At 42.4% G+C, this 23,468-nt stretch overlaps 1 protein-coding gene across 3 annotated transcripts in view; it reads right to left on the reverse strand.

Annotated features, from left to right (window-relative positions):
- LOC114643693 (collagen alpha-1(V) chain-like) overlaps positions 1 to 23,468 on the reverse strand; it is a 519,467-nt gene that overhangs the window by 369,176 nt on the left and 126,823 nt on the right. For all 3 annotated transcript variants that reach the window (XM_051931584.1, XM_051931585.1, XM_051931583.1), the window contains exon 2: positions 20,595 to 20,762. In XM_051931584.1, the coding sequence (XP_051787544.1) occupies positions 20,595 to 20,762 (168 nt within the window). The remainder of the gene's footprint in view (positions 1 to 20,594; positions 20,763 to 23,468) is intronic.

The raw sequence follows: 23,468 nt of genomic DNA on the forward strand, positions 1-23,468 counted from the left end.
AACTCACCTATTCAAAGCATGGCTACTGCAAGACAGGAACAATCCCTGGAAAGGATGCCACTGTCAGTCTTTGGACTCTTGGAAGAAAGCAACATGGACATGGAAAGAGAACATGCAAACTCCATGTAGAAAGCAACTGGGATTTGAACCCTGGTTTCTTTATTGTGAGGCAGCAACACTACTACTGTATAACCGGGCCTAATAATCACTTACTATAATTAACAGACTACGGTGGGCTGGCGCCCTGCCCGGGGTTTGTTTCCTGCCTTGCGCCCTGTATTGGCTGGGATTGGCTCCAGCAGACCCCCGTGACCCTGTAAGTTAGGATATAGCAGGTTGGATAATGGATGGATATAACTGACAGATGACTCTATGGCTAGTGTAATTGAATATCTGTGTGTGTGTGTGTTGTGATGAACGGCAGGCGTTTCAGTCTGGCCGGGACGTCCCTCAACAGAGAAAAGGAAGAAAAGCAGCCTTTTCAGGGCACTACACCCCATCCCCGGGACGCTAGATGGCAGCTCCCCTGGATGGAAATGGTTCCCCGGATTCCCTCAGGGCAACGTGGGACATGAAGTCCGTTTCTTCAGCCCTGTTGGATGCCGTGGGTGCTGCCAGGTGGAGCTCACCAAGAACCTCGGGACTATTACTGTTACACTAACCCGGAGTCACAAGGACGGAAGCCCGCAGTACTTCCGAGATACTTGATGAAGGAGGATGTGGCGTTTGACCCGGAGAAGAAATACTTCCGGGTCATGGACTATAAAAGGATCTCTGGGAATACCAGCAAGCCAAGCCGGAGTTGGGAGGGAGTGTGACGGAGCTGCTGGGAGTGGAGGATTGTGTTATTGATTATTGATTTATTAAGGAGAATTATGGAGTGTGCGGTGCTTTGTGCACTTATTTTGAAGAATATTATTAAAGAATCTTCTTGGTGCTTTTATACATGTGTCCTGGATGTCTGTCTGGTGGGTTCAACGGGGCAACAACACCTCTAGCGTCCACAGTGTCTAAGTTTGTCCCACTATGAACTGACGTCCTGTCCAGGGTTGTTTCATCCACCCACCCACCCATCTTCCAAATCTACTTCTAATGATCAGGGTCATAATATCCAGCTTCTACTTTAGCACTCCTTTTGATTTTGATTTATTTAGGATTATGGATTGGGTTTAATTTACTGGGATATTCCTAGGTCCTCCCTGTGTGGAGTTTGCATGTTCTCCCCGTGTCTGCGTGGGTTTCCTCCCACAGTCCAAAGACATGCAGGTTAGGTGGATTGGTGATTCTAAATTGGCCCTAGTGTGTGCTTAGTATGTGTTTGTGTGTGTCCTGCGGTGGGTTGGCACCCTGCCCGGGATTGGTTCCTGCCTTGTGCCCTGTGTTGGCTGGGATTGGCTCCAGCAGACCCCCGTGACCCTGTGTTCGGATTCAGCGGGTTTGAAAATGGATGGATGGATGGATTCTGATTTATGAAATGTCTGACAATGAAGCAGAATAAGTCTGAGAGTAATCTAGTAGAACAGACTGGACTAACCATCAAACGTCAAGTCAAATCAAGTGAAGTGGAATTTCTGGTTATACTGTACCTTCTATACAAATCCCATGGTACTTTATACAGTGATATGAACTTACACAACCCAGGCCCACAGTATTTATTTAGATTTATAAATACTAGTATATCACAATACATCCATCCATCCATCCATTTTCCAACCCACTGAATCCGAACACAGGGTCACGGGGGTCTGCTGGAGCCAATCCCAGCCAACACAGGGCACAAGGTAAGGAACTAATCCCGGGCAGGGTGCCAACCCACCACAGGACACACACAAACACACCAAGCACACACTAGGGCTAATTTAGAATCGCCAATCCACCTAACCTGCATGTCTTTGGACTGTGGGAGGAAACCCACGCAGACACGGGGAGAACATGCAAACTCCACGCAGGGAGGACCTGGAAGCGAACCGGGGTCTCCCAACTGCGAGGCAGCCACCGTGCCACCCATATCACAATATAGAAGGTGTATAATTTCACATAAGGGAATGTAGAATAAGGAGCAACATTTGCGCAGATGGGCATCATATTGACAAACAGCATTCACGGCTAATAGAGATCTTTAAACAGCAAGGAATGTGGTGGAATGTAGAACAGAACAGTAAATAGAAGTGACTCTGTAATAAGGGGGCACTCGTAAGGATGGGTTACCATTACATTCAGGAGCCTTACTGTCTGTGAGAAGAAGCTGATGTTCAGTCTGGCAGTGTTGGTCCGCCGACCGCAATACCTTCCTGCTGGATGGAAGCAGGGAAGAGAGATTGTGGGAGTTGTGGGAGGGCTACTCCACAATGCCGAAGGCCTTAAGGGCACTTGTGAACACGTCCGCGATGGAAGGGAGAGAAACCCCGATGATGCTCTCTATGTGCACTAAATGTTTCAGAGACTTGCAATCAGATGCGCTAACAGATCCTACACCAGACAGTGATGCAGCTGGTCAGGACCTTTTCAATGGAGCCCCTATAAGAATGCGGTGAGGATACGGCATGGAAGGCTTGACCTCTTTAGATGGCACAGAAAGTGGAGTTGCTGCTGTGCTTTCTTGGTCAAGTAGGAGGTACAGTATCGATAGAAAATTTAATCAAGTTACTGTTCTGTTTGCAAACTGGCAGATAAACTTTTTGAGCAAAAACTGGAAGATTTATATATAAAACAAAAGAAAAACTAAAAAAATAAAAGCAAAGGGCGGCATGGTGGTGCAGTGGGTAGCGCTGCTGCCTCACAGTTAGGAGACCCGGGTTTGCTTCCCAGGTTCTCCCTGCGTGGGGTTTTCTCGCACAGACCAAAGACATGCAGGTGAGGTGCATTCTGCTTCTTCTTTTGGTTGCTCCCGTTAGAGGTTGACACAGCGGATCATCTTCTTCCATATCTTTCTGTCCTCGTCATCTTGTTCTGTTACCCCCATCACCTGCATGTCCTCTCTCACCACATCCATAAAGCTTCTCTTAGGCCTTCCTCTTCTCCTCTTGCCTGTCAGCTCTATCCTTAGCACCCTTCACCCAATATACCCCTCATCTCTCCTCTGCACACGTCCAAACCAACGCGATCTCACCTCTCTGACTTTGTCTCCCACTTGAGCTGACCCTCTAATGTCCTCATTTCTAATCCTGTCCATCCTCGTCACACCCAATGCAAATCTTAGCATCTTTAACTCTGCCACCTCCAGTTCTGTCTCCTGTGCCACCGTCTCATGCCCATATAACATAGCTGGTCTCACTACCGTCCTGCAGACCTTCCCTTTCACTCTTGCTGACACCCGCCTGTCACTCTTATCCACCCACTCCACCCTGCCTGCACTCTCTTCTTCACTTCTCTTCCACAATCCCCATTACTCTGTACTGTTGATCCCAAGTATTTAAACTCATCCACCTTCGCCAACTCTACTCCCTGCATCCTCACCATTCCACTGATCTCCCTCTCATTCACACACATGTATTCTGTCTTGGTGGTCCTACTGACCTTCATTCCTCTCCTCTCATATCTCCACCTCTCCAGGTTCTTCTCGATCTTGTCCCTACTCTCGCTACAGATCACAATGTCATCAGCAAACATCACAGTCCACGGGGACTCCTGTCTAATCTTGTCTGTCAACCTGTCCATCACCACTGCAAATAAGAAAGGGCTCAGAGCTGATCCCTGATGTAATCCCACCGCCGTCACTCTTACCGTAGACCTCACCACAGTCACACTTCCCTCGTACATACCCTGTACAACTCTTATGTACTTCTCTGCCACTCCCGACTTCCTCATACAACACCACAGCTACTCTCCGTCAACCTGTCATATGCTTTCTTCAGGTCCACAAAGACACAATGCAACTCCTTCTGACCTTCTCTCTACTTCTCTATCAACATCCTCAGAGCAAACATCACATCTCTGGTGCTCTTTCTTGGCATGAAACCATCCTGCTGCTCACTAATCATCACCTCACTTCTTAACTGAGCTTCCATTACTCTTTCCCATAACTTCATGCTGCGGCTCATCAATTTTATCCCCTGTAGTTACTGCAGTCCCGCACGTCCCCCTTATTCTTAAATATCGGCCCACCAGTACACTTCTTCTCCACTCCTCATGCATCCTCTCCCTTTCCAAGATTCCATTAAACAATCAGTTTAAAAACTCCACTGCCATCTCTCCTAAACACCTCCATGCTTCCATAGGTATGTCACCTGGACCAACGGCCTTTCCATTTTTCATCCTCTTCATTGCTGTCCTTACTTCCTCCTTGCTAATCCGTTGGACTACCGGTTCACTATCTTCACATCATCCAACCTCTTCTCTCTCTCGTTCTCTTCATTTATCAGCCTCTCAAAGTCCTCTTTCCATCTGCTCAACACACTCTCCTCATTTGTGAGTACATTTCCATCTTTATCCTTTATCATCCTAACCTGCTGCACGGCTTTCCCAGCTCGGCCCCTCTGTGTAGCCTACAGGTCTTTTTCTCCCTCTTTAGTGTCTTCCTCATACAATACCACAGCTCCTCTCCAGTCACCCTGTCATATGCTTTCTCCAAGTCCACAAAGACGCAATGCAACTCCTTCTGGCCCTCTCTAAACTTCTCTATCAACATCCTCAGAGCAAACATCACATCTCTGGTGCTCTTTCTTGGCATGAAACCATCCTGCTGCTCACTAATCATCACCTCACTTCTTAACTGAGCTTCCATTACTCTTTCCCATAACTTCATGCTGTGGCTCATCAATGTTACCCCCCTGTAGTTACTACAGTCCTGCACATCCCCTTATTCTTAAATATCGGCCCACCAGTCCACTTCTTCTCCACTCCTCAGGCATCCTCTCAGTTTCCAAGATTCCATTAAACAATCTGGTTAAAAACTCCACTGCCATCTCTCCTAAACACCTCCATGCTTCCATAGGTATGTCATCTGGACCAACGGCCTTTCCATTCTTCATCCTCTTCATCGCTGTCCTTACTTCCTCCTTGCTAATCCGTTGCACTTCCTGATTCACTATCTCCACATCATCCAGCCTCTTCTCTCTCTTGGAGATCCTAAATTGTCCCTAGTGTGTGCTTGGTATGTGTGTGCGTGCCCTGCGGTGGGCTGGCCCCCTGCCCAAGGTTTGTTCCTGCCTTGCGCCCTGTGTTGGCTGGGATTGGCTGCAGCAGACCCCCGTGACCCTGTAGTTAGGATATAGCGGGTTGGATAATGGATGGATGAATGGATATAAAGCAAAACAAAACTAAAGCCCAAAACATGAGACAATAATCGTGGTCAAGAGAACATGAGGGTCAGTACACGCAAGAAAAGAGCACAAAGATGAAATGAACACTTCAAAGATCCTGTGGATTGAATTAGGATTTGCACTCGCTTTTATGCCATCATGTCGATTACACAAGGGTCCCGACTTCTGAGGCCACACCCCTAGTAGCACTGTGTGACGGAGAGCTGGGACCCATGGGATTCACGCTATGTCCCCCAAAACACTTTGGGTTGCATTGGGGCCACAATTTTGGAACACTGGCGCTCATTCCGGAGGCCACCACCAGGGGGAGCTGCACGGCATAACAAACCCATCTGGGTGGAAATGCAGCCATACCCGGAAGTTCAGCCAGAAGTAGGTCAACGAGCACCTGCAGCCCTTCCGGGTGGGCTATAAAAGGAGCCGACAGTCACCACTCCGGGCGCCAGAGTCGGGAGGAGGAGGACGAAGCTGCCTTGGAGGAGTGGAGGAGAAAGAAGAGTGTTTTGTGGTGTTGTTTTTCTTTTGTGTGTGGTTTTGGGGACTGTGTTGTGCCTGTGGGACATGGGGAAGACGTACCCCACAGGTGAAAAAAATAAATGTTTTTGTTAATTTTTACGTCCCTCTGGTGTCAGTCTGTGTCGGGTCGGCGCCAAAAGAGCGCTTATTCCACAACTGAAAGAGAACCTAATGATGGAAATAAACACTGCCGCCCTTCGAGGACCCAAAATCAGACTAAATCATGATAGTTACAGTGATACAGAGGTGACATGATTGAACTGTTTTAAAATTATGAAAGGTATTAACTTTCAAACAAATTAAAACAAATATTCAGAAACGTCTTCTTCACACAGAGAACCACAGAGAGTGGAGTCATGAGGGAGCAACATGGTCTGGCAAAAATGTAAAATTCATCTATTTCCTGTTAGGGGATTTACCATAATACATTGCACGTTCCCTGTTATCACATATGGTTTATATTTGCTTAAAGCAAAAAAAATGGCACATGTGTTCCAAGACACAATGCAAGGGAGTGTTGGGGTGATGACGGTGAAGTATGGAGGGAAACAGGAAATGATGTTGTTGGTCATGGCTATAACTGAAGGAACATGGGAAGTTTAAACCATTCGGTCAGTCAAGCTCCGTTGTTTAGCTAATTGTTAAGTTGTCCCAGGACCTCATCCAGGTACTTCTTAAGGGCTGTCAAGGTTTCTGCTTCAACTCCAAGTCTCAGTAGTTTGCTCCAGATTCCCATAGTTCTTTGCATAAAAGGGTGCTTCCTGACCTCAGTCGTAAATGTCGTAGCCACAATTCAACATTTGTGAAAATCTCAAACCATGTTTAGTCGAGTCAAGTCAAGTTGGGGAGCATGCGCTGGTAACTGCGTGTTGCCGCACCCACTACATGATGAAACAAACACCCAGGCAGACACGCGGTCCAATCCCACCCTCCGGAAATGACCCTCTATCTGCCACAGCCAGGTGTTGTGTTGGCCTGGTCCAGCCACTCACGTCCCCAACAATGAGGATCTTACAAGCCGGATCACCCTCGGGGAAACGCGCCACACGGCCGTAGTGCCGTAACTGACGCTCCCTCACAATACAGGTCATGTGCCTCATTCGGCACTCCATCAGCAACATAAAGTCAAACCAACGGTACCCAAGGATATTCTGGACAGACACAGCACCAAAGGAGTCCAGTCTTCATCTCAGGTCACTGGATACCATCCATGTCTAGCAATCATATAGCAAGACAGGAGGCACCAGGACTCTAAAAGACTTGGACCTTCGTCCTTTTGCAGAGATATCGTGAGTGCCACACACCCCTTTCCAGTGACCTCATGACCCCCCCCATGCTCTCTACTGACTTCATGAAGAGTCACCAGAGACATGAATGTCACTGCCAAGGTAAGTAAACCTCTCAATGACGAGGTCGACACTCTCTCCGCAGACAGACACACGGCTCCAATTCAGCAATAACATGAAACAATAAATATCTATCTATCTATATCAATACATAAATGTGTGTCAATATATCAATATGTAAATAATATATAATATCTATATATAAATAGATAGATATTATATATTATTTACATATTGATATATTGACACATATTTATGTATTGATATAGATAGATAGATAGATAGATAGATAGATAGATAGATAGATAGATAGATAGATAGATAGATAGGAAAGGCACTATATGATAGATAGATAGATAGATAGATAGATAGATAGATAGATAGATAGATAGATAGATAGATAGATAGATAGATAGATAGATAGGAAAGGCACTATATGATAGATAGATAGATAGATAGATAGATAGATAGATAGATAGATAGATAGATAGATAGATAGATAGATAGATAGATAGATAGATAGATAGATAGATAGGAAAGGCACTATAAGATAAATAGATAGATAGATAGGAAAGGCACTCTAAGGTAGATAGATAGATAGATAGATAGATAGGAAAGGCACTATATGATAGATAGATAGATAGATAGATAGATAGATAGATAGATAGATAGATAGATAGATAGATAGATAGATAGATAGATAGATAGATAGGAAAGGCACTATAAGATAAATAGATAGATAGATAGGAAAGGCACTATATGATAGATAGATAGATAGATAGATAGATAGATAGATAGATAGATAGATAGATAGATAGATAGATAGATAGATAGATAGATAGATAGATAGATAGATAGATAGATAGATAGATCCAAAGAATTAAGAGGGGTTCTTTTTCATATGACTGTAGTTAATATGACAGAAGTGAGCCATGCGAGATGAATATTACGCGTACAGCAGCAATCCAGCAAATGATTGAGCAAAGAGGAGGTAAAAACAACTGTATGTGTTTCCCATTGTGTCACCATTTAAGAAGGGTTTTCGGAGGAGCAACCTTGGGGTTCGTTCAGCCCCCCTCTTCACAACATGAGCGGCTGAGACACAAAGTGGCCTGCGCTAGAGGGCAGGTTGGGTGGGGTTGGCAAGCGAAGCGCGCAGGGCCTCCTAGTTATTTAAAACTAAAACTGAGGAAGTGATTATTTCTTTTATAACCCATAATGAAAAAAATGTATGATTATCACTAACTGTGCCATTAAATATCTAGGATCAGTATTAGCCAACGATGGAAAATTAGATGCAATGATAATCCATAGAGTTCAGTGTGGATGGAACAATTGGAAGAAGGTATTAGGAGTATTGTGTGATCGGAGAATTAAGGTAAAGGTGAGGATTTTAAGACAGTGGCAAGACCAGCAATGATGTGTGGAGCGGAGACATGGGGAGTAAAGAGAGCACAGTGGGAGAAGAAGTCAAATGTGGCAGAAATGAGAATGTTGAAATTGATGTGTGGAGTTACAAAAAGAAACAGAATAAGTCAAGTCAAGTCAAGTTGGGGAGCAGGCACTGGTACAGAGTGTTGCTGCACACACTACACGACAAAACAATTCGGGATCCCGGACAGACACGCGGTCCAGTCCCACCCTCTGGAAATGACCCTCTATCTGCCGCAGCCAGGTGTTACGTGGGCGACCCCTTAGCCTGGTTTAGCCACTTGGGTCCCCAACAATGAGGATCTTACAAGCCTGATCACCCTCGGGTAATGGCGTCACATGGCCATAATGCCTTAACTGACGCTCCCTCACAATGCAGGTCATGTGCCTCATTCAGGACTTCATGAGCAACACAAAGTCAAACCAGCGGTAGCCAAGGATTCTCCGGAGAAACACAGTATCAAAGGAGTCCAGTCTTTATCTCAGGTCACTGGATAGCGTCCATTTCTCTCAACCATATAGTAAGACGGAGCACCAGGACCTTCATCCTTTTGCATAGATAGCAGTCTAACAGAAAAAGAAATGAGATAATCAGAAGTTCAACAAAAGTGGTAGACATACCTAAGAAAGTTAGGAAAGAGGACATGACAAAAGGAGAGACAACAAATATGTGGGGAAAAGAGAGATGTACATGGACGTCCGGGGAAAGAGAAAGAGATGGAGGATGAAGTGGAGATGGATGGATGAAGAACAAAGGCGATCTGAAGGAAAAGGGTGCGACTGGGGAGGAGGTGAAGGACGGAGCTGTAAGGAGAAGGCTCCACATAATTGTAGGAAAATATGCAGAGAAAGAAAGAATCAGTAATTGTGTCATCGGCGAAACCGGTCATTATGACAGCTCACTTCTGGACTGTCCTTATTTTCTATGATTTTGAGCAAGTGACCTCCTCACTGTCTACCACTAGTTATTTTAAAGCGCACAGGATACACACACATCCATAATGCCAAAGATAACAACATGGACATAAGCTGTTCTTACTTATTTTAATTTGTAAGAAGCCTTTTTGCATGGGATCCTGTGAAAGGCACTATATAAAACTAAATCTGAAGAAGTGATTAATTATAATCTTTATAAGTCACAAAAAGGTAGAACAGAAACATTTCCTTTCATCGGTATAACCACCAGGAATGCTGTCTATACTTTATTCCGATAAACAAGGACATGCGTCCATCATTGGCGCTGTGATATCCCTCCACAGTAAAACTGGGCAGTAGAAGCATGCGGCACATTGCCAGTCAAGTGCGGCTCTAGCCAAACAGACACTTGGTTAAGACCCAAAGCCACAGGGTGGCCGCGTCTGTAGAGCTGCTGTCGCTTTCTTGTTCCCAGTCCTGAAGCATGCAGACATGTCATGAGGCCGACCACATTGCACTTCGTTTCATGTCGCCTGTTTTGTTGCCTGCTTACGTTCCCAAAGATCCCCTGAACCACAGTGGAAAAAGACACCTAGATGACAAGAAGCGACAAGAAGCCACTGAATGATTTCACACGGATGCCACTGCGCCAGTCCAAAGAACTTTGTCCTGCATTAGCAAAACCTGCTGGTCTGTTAAAGCAGTGGATTCAGAAAGTACATGATGATAAGAAAAAGAAGAAGAAGAGTAATAATAACAATGCATTTTATTTACTTCAGAATTCTCCACTTTCTGCACAATTTATTGTGTTGTAGATTTCAATTTAAATGAATACATTTGGGTGGCGCAGTGGGCAGCGCTGCTACCTCGCAGGAAGGAGACCTGGGTTCACTTCCCGGGTCCTCCCTGCGTGGAATTTGCATGTTCTCACCGTGTCTGCGTGGGTTTCCTCCATCAGTCCAAAGACATGCAGGTTAGGTGCATTGGCGATCCTAAATTGTCCCTAGTGTGTGCTTAGTGTGTGTGTGTGTGTGCCCTGAGGTGGGCTGGCGCCCTGCCCAGGATTTGTTTCCTGCCTTGTACCCTGTGTTGGCTGGGATTGGCTCCAGCAGACCCCTGTGACCCTGTAGCTAGGATATAGCGGGTTGGAGAATGGATGGATGGATGGATGTTATAAGCCATTTGGTATGTGATTTGTAAAAGTAGTGTTAATGTTTGTAACACCCCATTTGTTGAAATGAAAAATGGAATGCATATGTCTCTGTTATATACCATTTCAAATGGGATTCATAAAAGCAATGTTAATGTTTATGACATGCCACCCGTTGGAATGAAAAAATGGTGTTATAAGCCATTTGGTATCTGATTTGTAAAAGTAGTGTTAATGTTTGTAACACCCCATCTGTTGAAATGAAAAATGGAATGCATATGTCTCTGTTATATACCATTTCAGATGGGATTCATAAAAGCAATGTTAATGTTTTTTGACGTGCCACCCGTTGGAATGAAAAAATGGTGTTATAAGCCATTTGGTATGTGATTTGTAAAAGTAGTGTTAATGTTTGTAACACCCCATCTGTTGAAATGAAAAATGGAATGCATATGTCTCTGTTATATACCATTTCAGATGGGATTCATAAAAGCAATGTTAATGTCTTCCAATATAACTCGGAGTCCTGCCACGTGCAAAAGTTTGCTGACGACACTGCTATCGTGGGCTGCATCAGGAGTGGGCAGGAGGAGGAGTATAGAAACCTCATCATGGACTTTGTTAAATGGTGCGACTTAAACCACCTACAACTGAACACCAGCAAAACCAAGGAACTGGTGGTGGATTTTAGGAGACCCAGGCCCCTCATGGACCCCGTGATCATCAGAGGTGACTTTGTGCAGAGGGTGCAGACCTATAAATACCTGGGAGTGCAGCTGGACGATAAATTGGACTGGACTGCCAATACTGATTCTCTGTGCAAGAAAGGACAGAGCCGCCTGTACTTCCTTAGAAGACTGGCATCCTTCAACATCTGCAGTAAGATGCTGCAGATGTTCTATCAGATGGTTGTGGCGAGTGCCCTCTTCTACGCAGTGGTGTGCTGGGGAGGCAGCATTAAGAAGAAGGACGCCTCACGTCTGGACAAACTGGTGAGGAAGGCAGGCTCTATTGTTGGCATGGAGCTGGACGGTTTGACATCCGTAGCAGAGCAACGGGCACTCAGCAGGCTCCTATCAATTATGGAGAATCCACTACATCCATTAAACAGTGTCATCTCCAGACAGAGGAGCAGTTTAAGCGACAGACTGCTGTCACTGTCCTGCTCCACTGACAGACTGAGAAGATCATTCCTCCCCCAAACTATGCGACTCTTCAATTCCACCCGGGGGGGTAAACGTTGAACATTATTCAAGTTATTGTCTGTTTTTTACCTGCATTTTTTATTACTCTTTAATTTAATATTTTTTGCTGCTGGAGTATGTGAATTTCCGCCTGGGATTAATAAAGTATCTATCTATCTATCTATCTATCTATCTATCTATCTATCTATCTATCTATCTATCTATCTATCTATCTATCTATCTATCTATCTATCTATCTATCTATCTATGTTTTTGACGTGCCATCTGTTGGAATGATAAAATGGTGTTATAAGCCATTTGGCATGTGATTTGTAAAAGTAGTGTTAATGTTTGTAACACCCCATTTGTTGAAATGAAAAATGGAATGTATATGTCTCTGTTATATACCATTTCAGATACGATTCATAAAAGTAGTGTTAATGTTTTTGACGTGCCACCCGTTGGAATGAAAAAAAGGTGTTATAAGCCATTTGGTATGTGATTTGTAAAAGTAGTGTTAATGTTTGTAACACCCCATTTGTTGAAATGAAAAATGGAATGCATATGTCTCTGTTATATGCCATTTCAGATACGATTCATAAAAGTAGTGTTAATGTTTTTGACGTGCCACCCGTTGGAATGAAAAAATGGTGTTATAAGCCATTTGGTATGTGATTTGTAAAAGTAGTGTTAATGTTTGTAACACCCCATTTGTTGAAATGAAAAATGGAATGCATATGTCTCTGTTATATGCCATTTCAGATACGATTCATAAAAGAAGGGTTAATGTTTTTGACGTGCCACCCGTTGGAATGAAAAAATGGTGTTATAAGCCATTTGGTATGTGATTTGTAAAAGTAGTGTTAATGTTTGTAACACCCCATTTGTTGAAATGAAAAATGGAATGCATATGTCTCTGTTATATGCCATTTCAGATACGATTCATAAAAGTAGTGTTAATGTTTTTGATGTGCCATCTGTTGGAATGACAAATGCAGTACATTTTAGTGCTAAAATTGTTTGTGAAATGACAGAGACATAGCAACCGGACAGACACACACTTATCCTTTTATTAAGGAGGACAGCACAAATTGCTCAAAGTGCAGTGCAGACATCTTCAATAAATAATCCTTAAAATAGTGCAATACAAGTTAAAGTCCAATAAACAGTTCAAATCAAGGATCAAATCAGTCAGAATGGATTCCCTTCCATTACATTCCCAGTGCTCTCTTTCTCCCACCGGGCTGAGACTCCAGTGACTGGTGGCCACAAACCAACTCCCATCCCAGCCAACTCCTTTGGTTTCTGCTGGGACACTCCAAGACCGAGTCCTTCATCCTGCCACCTTCCTTTGGTCCAACAAGACCCCACAGTACTCAATCACTCCACCAAATGAGCTGGACTGTTGATCCATCCCTGGAACACCTCAACCTATGTGTCCGCTGTGAGGCTTCCCTGACCCGCTCACTTCCATCAATCCAAAATTGCTTTAGCTCAATTCTGCCCTCTATTCTTTCTCTGTCTTTCGATATTTTCATCCCAATTTCATTTTTCCTGATTCTCAGACCATTTTGTAGCATAATAATAATAATAATAATAATAATAATAATACATTTTATTTATATAGTGTCTTTCCCAAGCTCAAGGCGCTTCGGTGCACTAATAGACCCGCAGAGTCGACTGTGTGATTAGCCGATTCCCCCATTAAGTTCTCTACGGCTGCACAACTTTCTTCCTGCACACCTAATCTCAATGACGTCCATTCCTTTAAATCACCTGAACCTGTGCAGATCCACCACAGACCCCCTGGTACACTACACAGGTGGCAATAAGGCGAATATCACTGCTTTAACCTCACAGGGCAGGGCAGGGCAGGGCAGGCACCGCTATCATTTATCTGCAATTTTTCCAATGAAATGACCCACATATGTGACATAAAAAGTTCCCCAGAATACAATGCGAGGCATTAAGAAGGCTCCTGGTATTGATTCCACTTAAAGAAAAGGATTTTTTGTTGTAAAATCGAGTGGTCTCCTTCTCATACTTCATAACCTGACTTACAGCACGCAAGAAGAGAAAGTCACTGAAGATTCTCATCTCAAGGTGAGCCCCCAAGCTATGAAGCCGTTAGCCTTAATAAGACTCCACTGTGTTGGTCAGTAAGGAGAACACCTCGAGTAAAAAAAATTGGGACATGCAAAGAGGATTAAGATGTGCACGTATCCAATAGCAGCAAAATTCTTTACATTCTGTCTGAAATCCACACTGTTGCTGTATGCAGCCGTAAAAACTGTGGAAAATGGAAAAGACTCAAAGTCTCAAAGCCAAGACAGCAATCGGACGCCTGGTGTGAAGCTTTTCCACTGATTCTGTGAGAATCCCCCTGCTCTGTAAAAGACACATTTGGCTGGCAGTTTTCAATTCCTACTCACCCCTCTACCCATTTATTCTGTAAGTTTCCATTTCTTGCCACAATTTTATTTTTAGAAAGACGCCCTGACGCACACTGACCTACCCTGCTCCAATCCTCCAGACTCGTCTATCTGTCCTAAAACTCCTGAGGCTGAGCCCTCTTTAAGTTGGCTGTAATCTTCACATGACTGCCTCCCCACCCATAAGAAGATCAGTAGCGATGGCCTCAACATTCAAACATTTCTTCTTAAAAGGAAGAACACAACCTCATCCATCACAGGACACACAAAACATTGGAGATGTTTAGACCTAAAAAGGAAACCAATTGAAATTGTGGGTGAAAACCAGGAAGCCCCCGGATCACCTAGTAAGGTGCGCAGTCAGTGATGAAAACGAGACTCAGTGTTAGGACACGGTGATGGCAACACCAGCACTCGCCAAGGGTGAGTCTTACAGTCAAAAGAATGGAATCATTCACAGAACTGACTGTCCGTGCCCCTGAATTAAACAAGCAGCAGAGAAAAACAAGATGGCTGGACGAAGATGAAAAGAAGCGTCACCTTAGATAATGTTACAAAAAAAAAATCACACCTCATTATAACTGAAACTCTGAAACAGCAAAATCAAACTTAAAGGAGTGAGGTGCCAATCCTACCATGAATATCCCGGGTTTTCACAAGAAATTCCCAAACACGTGGTGTAAGGAGGACTGGTCAGTCAAAATGTCTGAACTGGTTTGTGTCACTTCAGAGTTGCATACTTTACAAAGCCCAGCCCTCCACTTTCAGAAGTTGTCCATTGAAGGGTCTTTGACAGCAGACGTACATGCCAAGGGGCATTGGGTACAAAGCAATGCACAGCTGTGAATGACATACCATTCCATCAAGAGTTAAATTAAACTATCTGTACCCCTTTACAATCTCTCTATCCATCCATCCATACAGTGGATTTTCTTTTGTTTTATAATATAGTGCCTTTCATATCTATCTATCTATCTATCTATCTATCTATCTATCTATCTATCTATCTATCTATCTATCTATCTATCTATCTATCTATCTATTATAAAGTGCCTTTCATATCTATCTATTATAAAGTGCCTTTCATATCTATCTATCTATCTATCTATCTATCTATCTATCTATCTATCTATCTATCTATCTATCTATCTATCTATCTATCTATCTATCTATCTATCTATCTATCTATCTATCTATCTATCTATTATATAGTGCCTTTCAAATCTATCTATCTATCTATCTATCTATCTATCTATCTATCTATCTATCTATCTATCTATCTATCTATCTATCTATCTATCTATCTATTATATAGTGCCTTTCATATCTATCTATCTATCTATCTATCTATCTATCTATCTATCTATCTATCTATCTATCTATCTATCTATCTATCTATCTATCTGTCTATCTATCTATTATATAGTGCCTTTCAAATCTATCTATCTATCTATCTATCTATCTATCTATCTATCTATCTATCTATCTATCTATCTATCTATCTATCTACCTATCTATCTATCTATCTATCTATCTATCTATCTATCTATCTTATATAGTGCCTTTCATATCTATCTATCTGTCTATCTTATATAGTGCCTTTCATATCTATCTATCTATCAATCTATCTATCTATCTACTATATAGTGCCTTTCAAATCTATCTATCTGTCTATCTTATATAGTGCCTTTCATATCTATCTATCTATCTATCTATCTATCTATCTATCTATCTATCTATCTATCTATCTATCTATCTATCTATCTATCTATCTATCTATCTATCTGTACTAGCACCCCCTACAGGACGGATCTTTTCTTTGGTTCTGGCATTGCAGGGTGATTGGGTATAACACTTGAACCCCAGTTGAATTTTCATATTGCCAGTCTCCTCTGTGTCCTGGTTGACCGGTGCCTCCAACTGGCATCTCAATCTTTGTGCCATCCAGGACAACACAAGCCCCATACTGGCAGGAGAGCTCCAGGTCCAAACTGGGCAAACAATTTAAGCAAAAATTCACAAATGATTCAAACGATCACCAGCATAGCATTCTAGCTAATTGATGAGTAGACACGGGGGGAATGTAACAGTTTCAGTGAAGACTGTGGGATAATTTCTGTATAATACTGTTAAGTGTTAGGGGGTAATGTAGGCTGCGGATGGAGGAATGCTGGAGGGGAACTGGAAGGAAAAGAGAGGGAGGAGGAAGTGCATTGGTCTGTAAGACGCTATCTTTGTTAAATAAAAAGTTATCAGGTTCTCACAGCAGAGTCGAACTCACTTGTAAAACACGACAAAGACTAGCACCAAGACTCCCTCATTTGGCTCAACCTTTGAAATGAAACAGAGTTTTTTTGCTGTATTCATTAGCAGGGTGGTTTCCTTGATGTTTAAGAGAAGTATTAAAAAAATTCCACAAAAAAATCTTTCTCAAGACTTTTGGATGCTCTCGGAAAATTCCCCAGGGCTCCCTTGACCCCCAGGCTGGAAACAGCCAATTTAATGAAATGTTTACTATTTAAAGTCCAAGCCCATCATTAAAAGGCATTTTATTGAGAGCTTGTGCTTCCCTTTTTGGAGTATTTTTCTCATGAGTCACTTTCAGATTGTTTAATCTATTCCAAGAAAGTTTATAAAACCTTCACTTCCAACATCCTCCAGTGCAGACAGATAGAGGACGCTATATGAGGCACTCAGCTGGGGCCAAGCTGTTTAAACTAAACAAAATGATAAATCACTAACAAGAGCCCCGGCGCTGGAATGACCCAAAGCTTACATTAGCAACTTTTAATGGAACAGCAGGCTGCAGGCTGGTAAAAGTACTACTGCCAGGTAAACCCAGAAAACCTTTGGAATATCAGGAGATACCACTCAGATCTGTGCCAGACTGCTAGATTGGACAAAGGTATTCTGAGATTCTGTGAGGCAAAGTAATGTTACTCATTAATCATGGCATCACACTGTGGCAATATGCTGCATGTCGGTTAGAGAGATTACATTAACAGACCATTTTGAAATTGCTAGATGGTAGATAGATAGATAGATTTATTTTAATTTTAGTATAGTAGGCAGGATAGATAGATAGATAGATAGATAGATAGATAGATAGATAGATAGATAGATAGATAGATAGATAGATAGATAGATAGATAGATAGATAGATAGATAGATAGATAGATAGATAGATAGATAGATAGATTAATTTTAATTTAAGTATAGTAGGCAGGATAAGATAGATAGATAGATAGATAGATAGATAGATAGATAGATAGATAGATAGATAGATAGATAGATAGATAGATAGATAGATAGATAGATACTGTAGATTTTAATTTTAGTATAGTAGGCAGGATAGATAGATAGATAGATAGATAGATAGATAGATAGATAGATAGATAGATAGATAGATAGATAGATAGATAGATAGATAGATTAATTTTAATTTAAGTATAGTAGGCAGGATAAGATAGATAGATAGATAGATAGATAGATAGATAGATAGATAGATAGATAGATAGATAGATAGATAGATAGATAGATAGATAGATAGATAGATAGATAGATAGATAGATAGATAGATAGATGTGAAAGGCAGTATGTAATAGATGGACAAATAATATTAGATGTATGAACAATACAATTAATAATATCGTGATCAATCAAAAAAATAAATAAGAAGAAAAGCCATCAGAGAGAGCCCTGGTTAACCATAACTCCCAGTAAATGAATCAGTACAACGATCAGAGATCTTCATCAGTCAACATTCAGAAGCCAGACGTGTTACCAGCAGAGGAGACACAGGGGCACTGCCAAGGTGAAAGACGTTCAAAACAGAGGATATTTTTCAAAGTGCCCACTGGGTTCAGGAACAGCATTTATTTATTAATTGCAGCCCATTAAGAAAGCAGCAGCCACTGTGGCCTAGCAGAAGTGCAGCCTGACACCACTGGATTTGCCCCCTGAGCAAGTTTCTCATGTAGCTCTAGTCGGTTTTCTTTAGCACGTCACCTTGCTCAATGGTCAGCTGTCTTGGCCTGCAGGTGACAGACGCTTTAATTCTGCACTGACTGGTGCCAACTGGTCTGATCCCTAGCCAGGCCCATTAATAAGGTGTAATTTAGATCGTCTACAGGATTTCGGAGACTCCATTTTTTTCCTGCAGTAGACATTGTCAGTATAAGGCCATCCCAGTGGCTGACCACCTCGGAGTTTGGCTCTGAGCGGATAGCCAGGGCTTTTTGGCCTTGCCACCATACTGTTTGTTGTGGCTGAGCCTGGTTTTGCAAAAGGCAGGCCTTTAAGCTAAATTACATGGGAGCAGACGTCCGTGGTTTCCAAGTGAAAACAGTCGAAATGGGACTTGGTATGCAATCAGGGTTTGCGAATGGGACATGTGGCATTGTAAAAGGAAATTCTGTCATTTCATTGTTGTGATTCTGTGGGACTGAATCTCGGACGCTTTGGAATGAGATTTTTGGGGACCTTGCACACGTGTCTATAAATGCAGGCTTTGTTGGCCTTTATGAGAGCCTGTGCTGTCTGATAAAATTGCCTTCACGACTTGACTTCAGTGAAGCTCAATAATCCCCCTGAGTGACTCTGCAAAGCCAGTGGAGCCTAATTATTAGCCCATTATCGAATCCACACTGTCAGTGGACTCCAGTGATGACCCTCATTGACCACAGTATTCTTGTGTGCTCTAATGACTCCACAATGTGAATTCAAGACCAGTGATTATCTTCATTAACACCACAATACCAATTATCTCCAGTTACGCTTCTAAGTGACCCCAAAATGACAGTCCTCTTCAAATGTGTTCTTCTTCATTTATGCCCACATTGACCCCAATGACGTTCCTTACTGAGTCCACACTGGCAAAGCATTCAGATAGAAGTGGTGCCCTCCAATGATGTCCCTCACAAACTCCCTAATGCCAATCAACATCTCAATACCAGGGAATCCCAATTAATGCCTTTCATTGACCACACAATGACAGTGGGGTCCAAAGTTGCCTCTGATTGACCCTGAAATAACATCACAGTCCAAAGATACCCTTCATTGACCCCACATCAGATCTGCTCTACTGGTGCCCCTCCTTGTAGTCCAATGATGCCTGTCATTAATCCCATAGTGCCATTTATGTTCAGTGACACTCCTTATTGATCCCACAATAGCAATGTATTCCAAAGATGCCCCTCACTGATCTCTCCAAGATTAGTGATGCTATTCATGGGCGCTACAATGGCATGGTACCCTACCATTTTAATATATTTGACCCCATAATGCCCCTGCAGTTCTATTATGATCCTCAATGATTATATGTTGCCAGTGTACTTCAATGCTGCCAATCATTTACCCCCACTTAGTCCAATAATATTTTTGAATGACCCCACAGTGTCAGTCCAGTCCAACAATGTCCCTCATTAATTCCATGATGCCAGTGTACTCTGATGATGCCCAGTTAACATGAAATTGTAATTAAAGTCCACTAATGAATTCACTTTGTGAATTTCCCCTTGGGATTAATAAAGTATCTATCTATCTATCTATCTATCTATCTATCTATCTATCTATCTATCTATCTATCTATCTATCTATCTATCTATCTATCTATCTATCTATCTATCTATCTATCTATCTATCTATCTATCTATCTATCTATCTATCTATCCTGCCTACTACACTAAAACTAATATCTATCTATCTATCTATCTATCTATCTATCTATCTATCTATCTATCTATCTATCTATCTATCTATCTATCTATCTATCTATCTATCTATCTATCTATCTATCTATCTATCTATCTATCCTGCCTACTACACTAAAACTAATATCTATCTATCTATCTATCTATCTATCTATCTATCTATCTATCTATCTATCTATCTATCTATCTATCTATCTATCTATCTATCTATCTATCTATCTATCTATCTATCTATCTATCTATCTATCTATCTATCTATCTATCTATCTATCTATCTAATGCTTGACAATCATCCCCACAATGTCAATGTATTCTAAAGATGCCCAACATTGACAATGTCAGTCCATTCGAATCTTGCACCTCATTAATTCCATGATGCCACTGCACTCCAATGATGCCTTCTGACCCACATTGGCACTGACGTTCAACAATACTCCTCACTGATAAAACATTTCCATTGTGTTTCAAAAATGCCCCTTGTTTAACTTCAGTTTCTACTCCAATGATTCATACCGCTGACCCTCTCGTTGGCATTTAAGTCCAATAATGCTCCTCAGTGATTCCACAATGCCACTGTAGTTCACTGCCCCTCGTTGACCCCACAATGTCTGCCATTAAATACACTTAGCAAAGATCAGTTTTTCTTACCAGGATAAAGCTGCTTGGTGGGCGCACTCAGCTGGGCCTCCTTTGATACTCTATAAGCCACATCAGGTCCTTTGGAAGATCTTCTGTGTGGACAAAACCCTGTCGTTTTCGTTACACCTTCAGGTAAATTCTGAAACTCTAATATCTTCAAAAGATCTGCGGGTTCCACTGTGGAAACAAAAAAGCAAAACAAAATCAGCAATGTCACTGGTGTGCACCCTCCGGTCTCTATATTATAAAAAAATATCTTGGGAGGGAGACGGGGGAGACGACACGTGAACTTCTCGGAATACACTTTGACATCACGTGAGATAAGGCAGTGAGACAAAAGGACAGCTGTTGTACAGGCTTTTAAATGATCGACGCACAGCGCGACAAGCAGAACAATCAGCTCGCCAGCAGCAGCAGCAGCAGCAGCAAAACAGCAGATGATCCGACTGCATCTCCTTAGCGTGTGTTCAGACCCCTCCCTTCATAACGCGAGCGGCAGAGACACAAAGTGGCAAAAGGACAGCTGCTGTACAGGCTTTTAAATGATTGACGCGCAGCACGACAAGCAGAACACGCAAGACAGCAGCTGATCCGACCACATCACCCTTAGCGAGCGTTCAGACCCCTTTACAATGCTAGCAGCGTTGTACGTCCCACGAGAAAGAGATTTAACCACACCTGGGGCTGGAAATAAAGGACAAAAGAGTAGATGACAAAGTAGAACGTCGTAAAGAATTCAAAAATGTTGGCGCGGTAAACATTCGCAGTAGGTTAGAGATAATGGAAGGGCGAAATTCAAAAGTCTCAAAAAAAGGATAGGAAAGATCGCATTAGCGCAAACAAATGGAAATTATTACTCGGTGAAATAACGGAAAAGCGAAAAGAGATTGAATATATCGTTCGGCTTTAAACTTTACGTCGGAGAACTTGTAGATCGTCTAATTTGTGTTGCCAGCAAGAATTGAAAGATTCCAAAAACGTTGTTGCGGTATGAAGTCCCGTGAGATGGAAAATTTTAACATGAAGGTTCTTTCAAGTCACGCCCAACTTACAACTATTTTCAATCAACACCGTCGTCATCTAACCTCTCAGTGGGGTGAATGCTTTTGTCATACACACTTCCTGCACTCTCAGCTCACATAAGTTTTATCAGGACAGTAAATTTAAACGTTCGAGATGACACGTCAACGACAAAGTGAAGACAAAAGAGCAGGGACAGACATTCGAGAAGGTCGATTTATTTATTAGAGAAAAAGAAAAACGATATTCACTCACAGGCAGTTATACGTTGCGTTGTCACAATGTAATTCCAAATCAAAATTTATTGCGATATTGATGAAACAATTCAAAAATGTTGGCGTAGAACACATGCAGAGCAGGTTAGAGATAATGGAAGGATGAAAATTCGAAAGTCTCAAAATAAATGATAGTAAAGATCGCATTAGCACCAACAAATGGAAATTATTACTCGGTGAAATAACGGAACAGCGTTAAGAGATTGAATATATTGTTCGGATTTAAACTTTACGTTGGAGAACTTGTAGATCGTCTAATTCGTGTTGCCAGAAAGAATTAAAAGATTCCAAAAACGTTGTTGCGTTATAAAGTCCCGTGAGACGGAGACTTTTAATGTGAGATTCTATCAAGTCGCGCCCTACTTACAACTATTTTCAAATAAGACCACCGTCATCTAACCTCTCAGTCGTGTGAATGCTTTTGTCAGACACACTTCCTGCGCTCTCAGCTCTTATAAACTTTATCAGGACAATAATTTTATACGATCTAGATGACACGTCAACGACAAAGCGAAGAAGAACGAGAAAGGACAGACATTCGAGAAAGTCGATTTATTTATTAGAGAGAAAGAAACGATATTCACTCACAGGCAGTTATATGTTGCGTTGTCACGATGTCAGTCCAAACACGGAATCAAAATTCAATGCGATCTTGAAGAAAAGTTAATTCCAAATATTGTTTTTACAAAAGTAATAATGCATATGTAAAAATTCCCATGAAAATAACAATCTCTTTAAATTGTATATCTGGTAAACCAAAGCCGGGGGTGCAGGACGAGCGAAGCGAGCAGGGGGCCGAGCCAACTAGCTTTATAAAGCATTGCTTTGTGTCTCACGTACATTGATAACAAAATCAAAATAATTGAATAAAGTTTCCTCCGGGCGCTCTGGTTTCCTCCCACAGTCCAAAGACATGCAGGTTAGGTGGATCGGCGATTCTAAATTGGCCCTAGTGTGTGCTTGGTGTGTGTGTGTGTGTGTCCTGTGGTGGGTTGGCGCCTTGCCCGGGATTGGTTCCCTGCCTTGCGCCCTGTGTTGGCTGGGATTGGCTCCAGCAGACCCCCGTGACCCTGTGTTTGGATTCAGCAGGTTGGAAAATGGATGGATGGAAGATTGAATAAAACGTTGTCCTTAAGTTGGCTGTTGTGACACACAAAATCTGAAGGGTGACAGGCTAGAGAAGACGAAAAGAAACACCAAAGTGCTCCAGTCGACTCCAAATCATCCCATAAAGGAGGAATCAATGGAACACTGTCCTCAACATGTACCCTAATGTTGGGATGTAACCATGGTAACAAAGCATCTCCTACGTAAAAAGATTTGCTAAGAGCTCCTTGTGAGATTCGAGGCAAGGATGAACAAAGGGAGGTGACACATCACTGCACTGGGAAATTGGGATCCACGCACGGGATAAGTGTCATCAACACCACTTCCAGCAGCAACACAAGCTTTTCCAAGATGGTCTCCCCATCCAAGTACTGCCTGGGCACGATGCTTAGCTCCGGGTGGATGACCTGTTCTGAAGTTCAGGTGGTATGACTGCTGGCATCCAAGGTTGTGCTCACTACTAGGGATGTTCTGATCGATT

Source organism: Erpetoichthys calabaricus, chromosome 9, assembly GCF_900747795.2.
Source record: "Erpetoichthys calabaricus chromosome 9, fErpCal1.3, whole genome shotgun sequence".
NCBI classification, from domain to species: domain Eukaryota; kingdom Metazoa; phylum Chordata; class Cladistia; order Polypteriformes; family Polypteridae; genus Erpetoichthys; species Erpetoichthys calabaricus.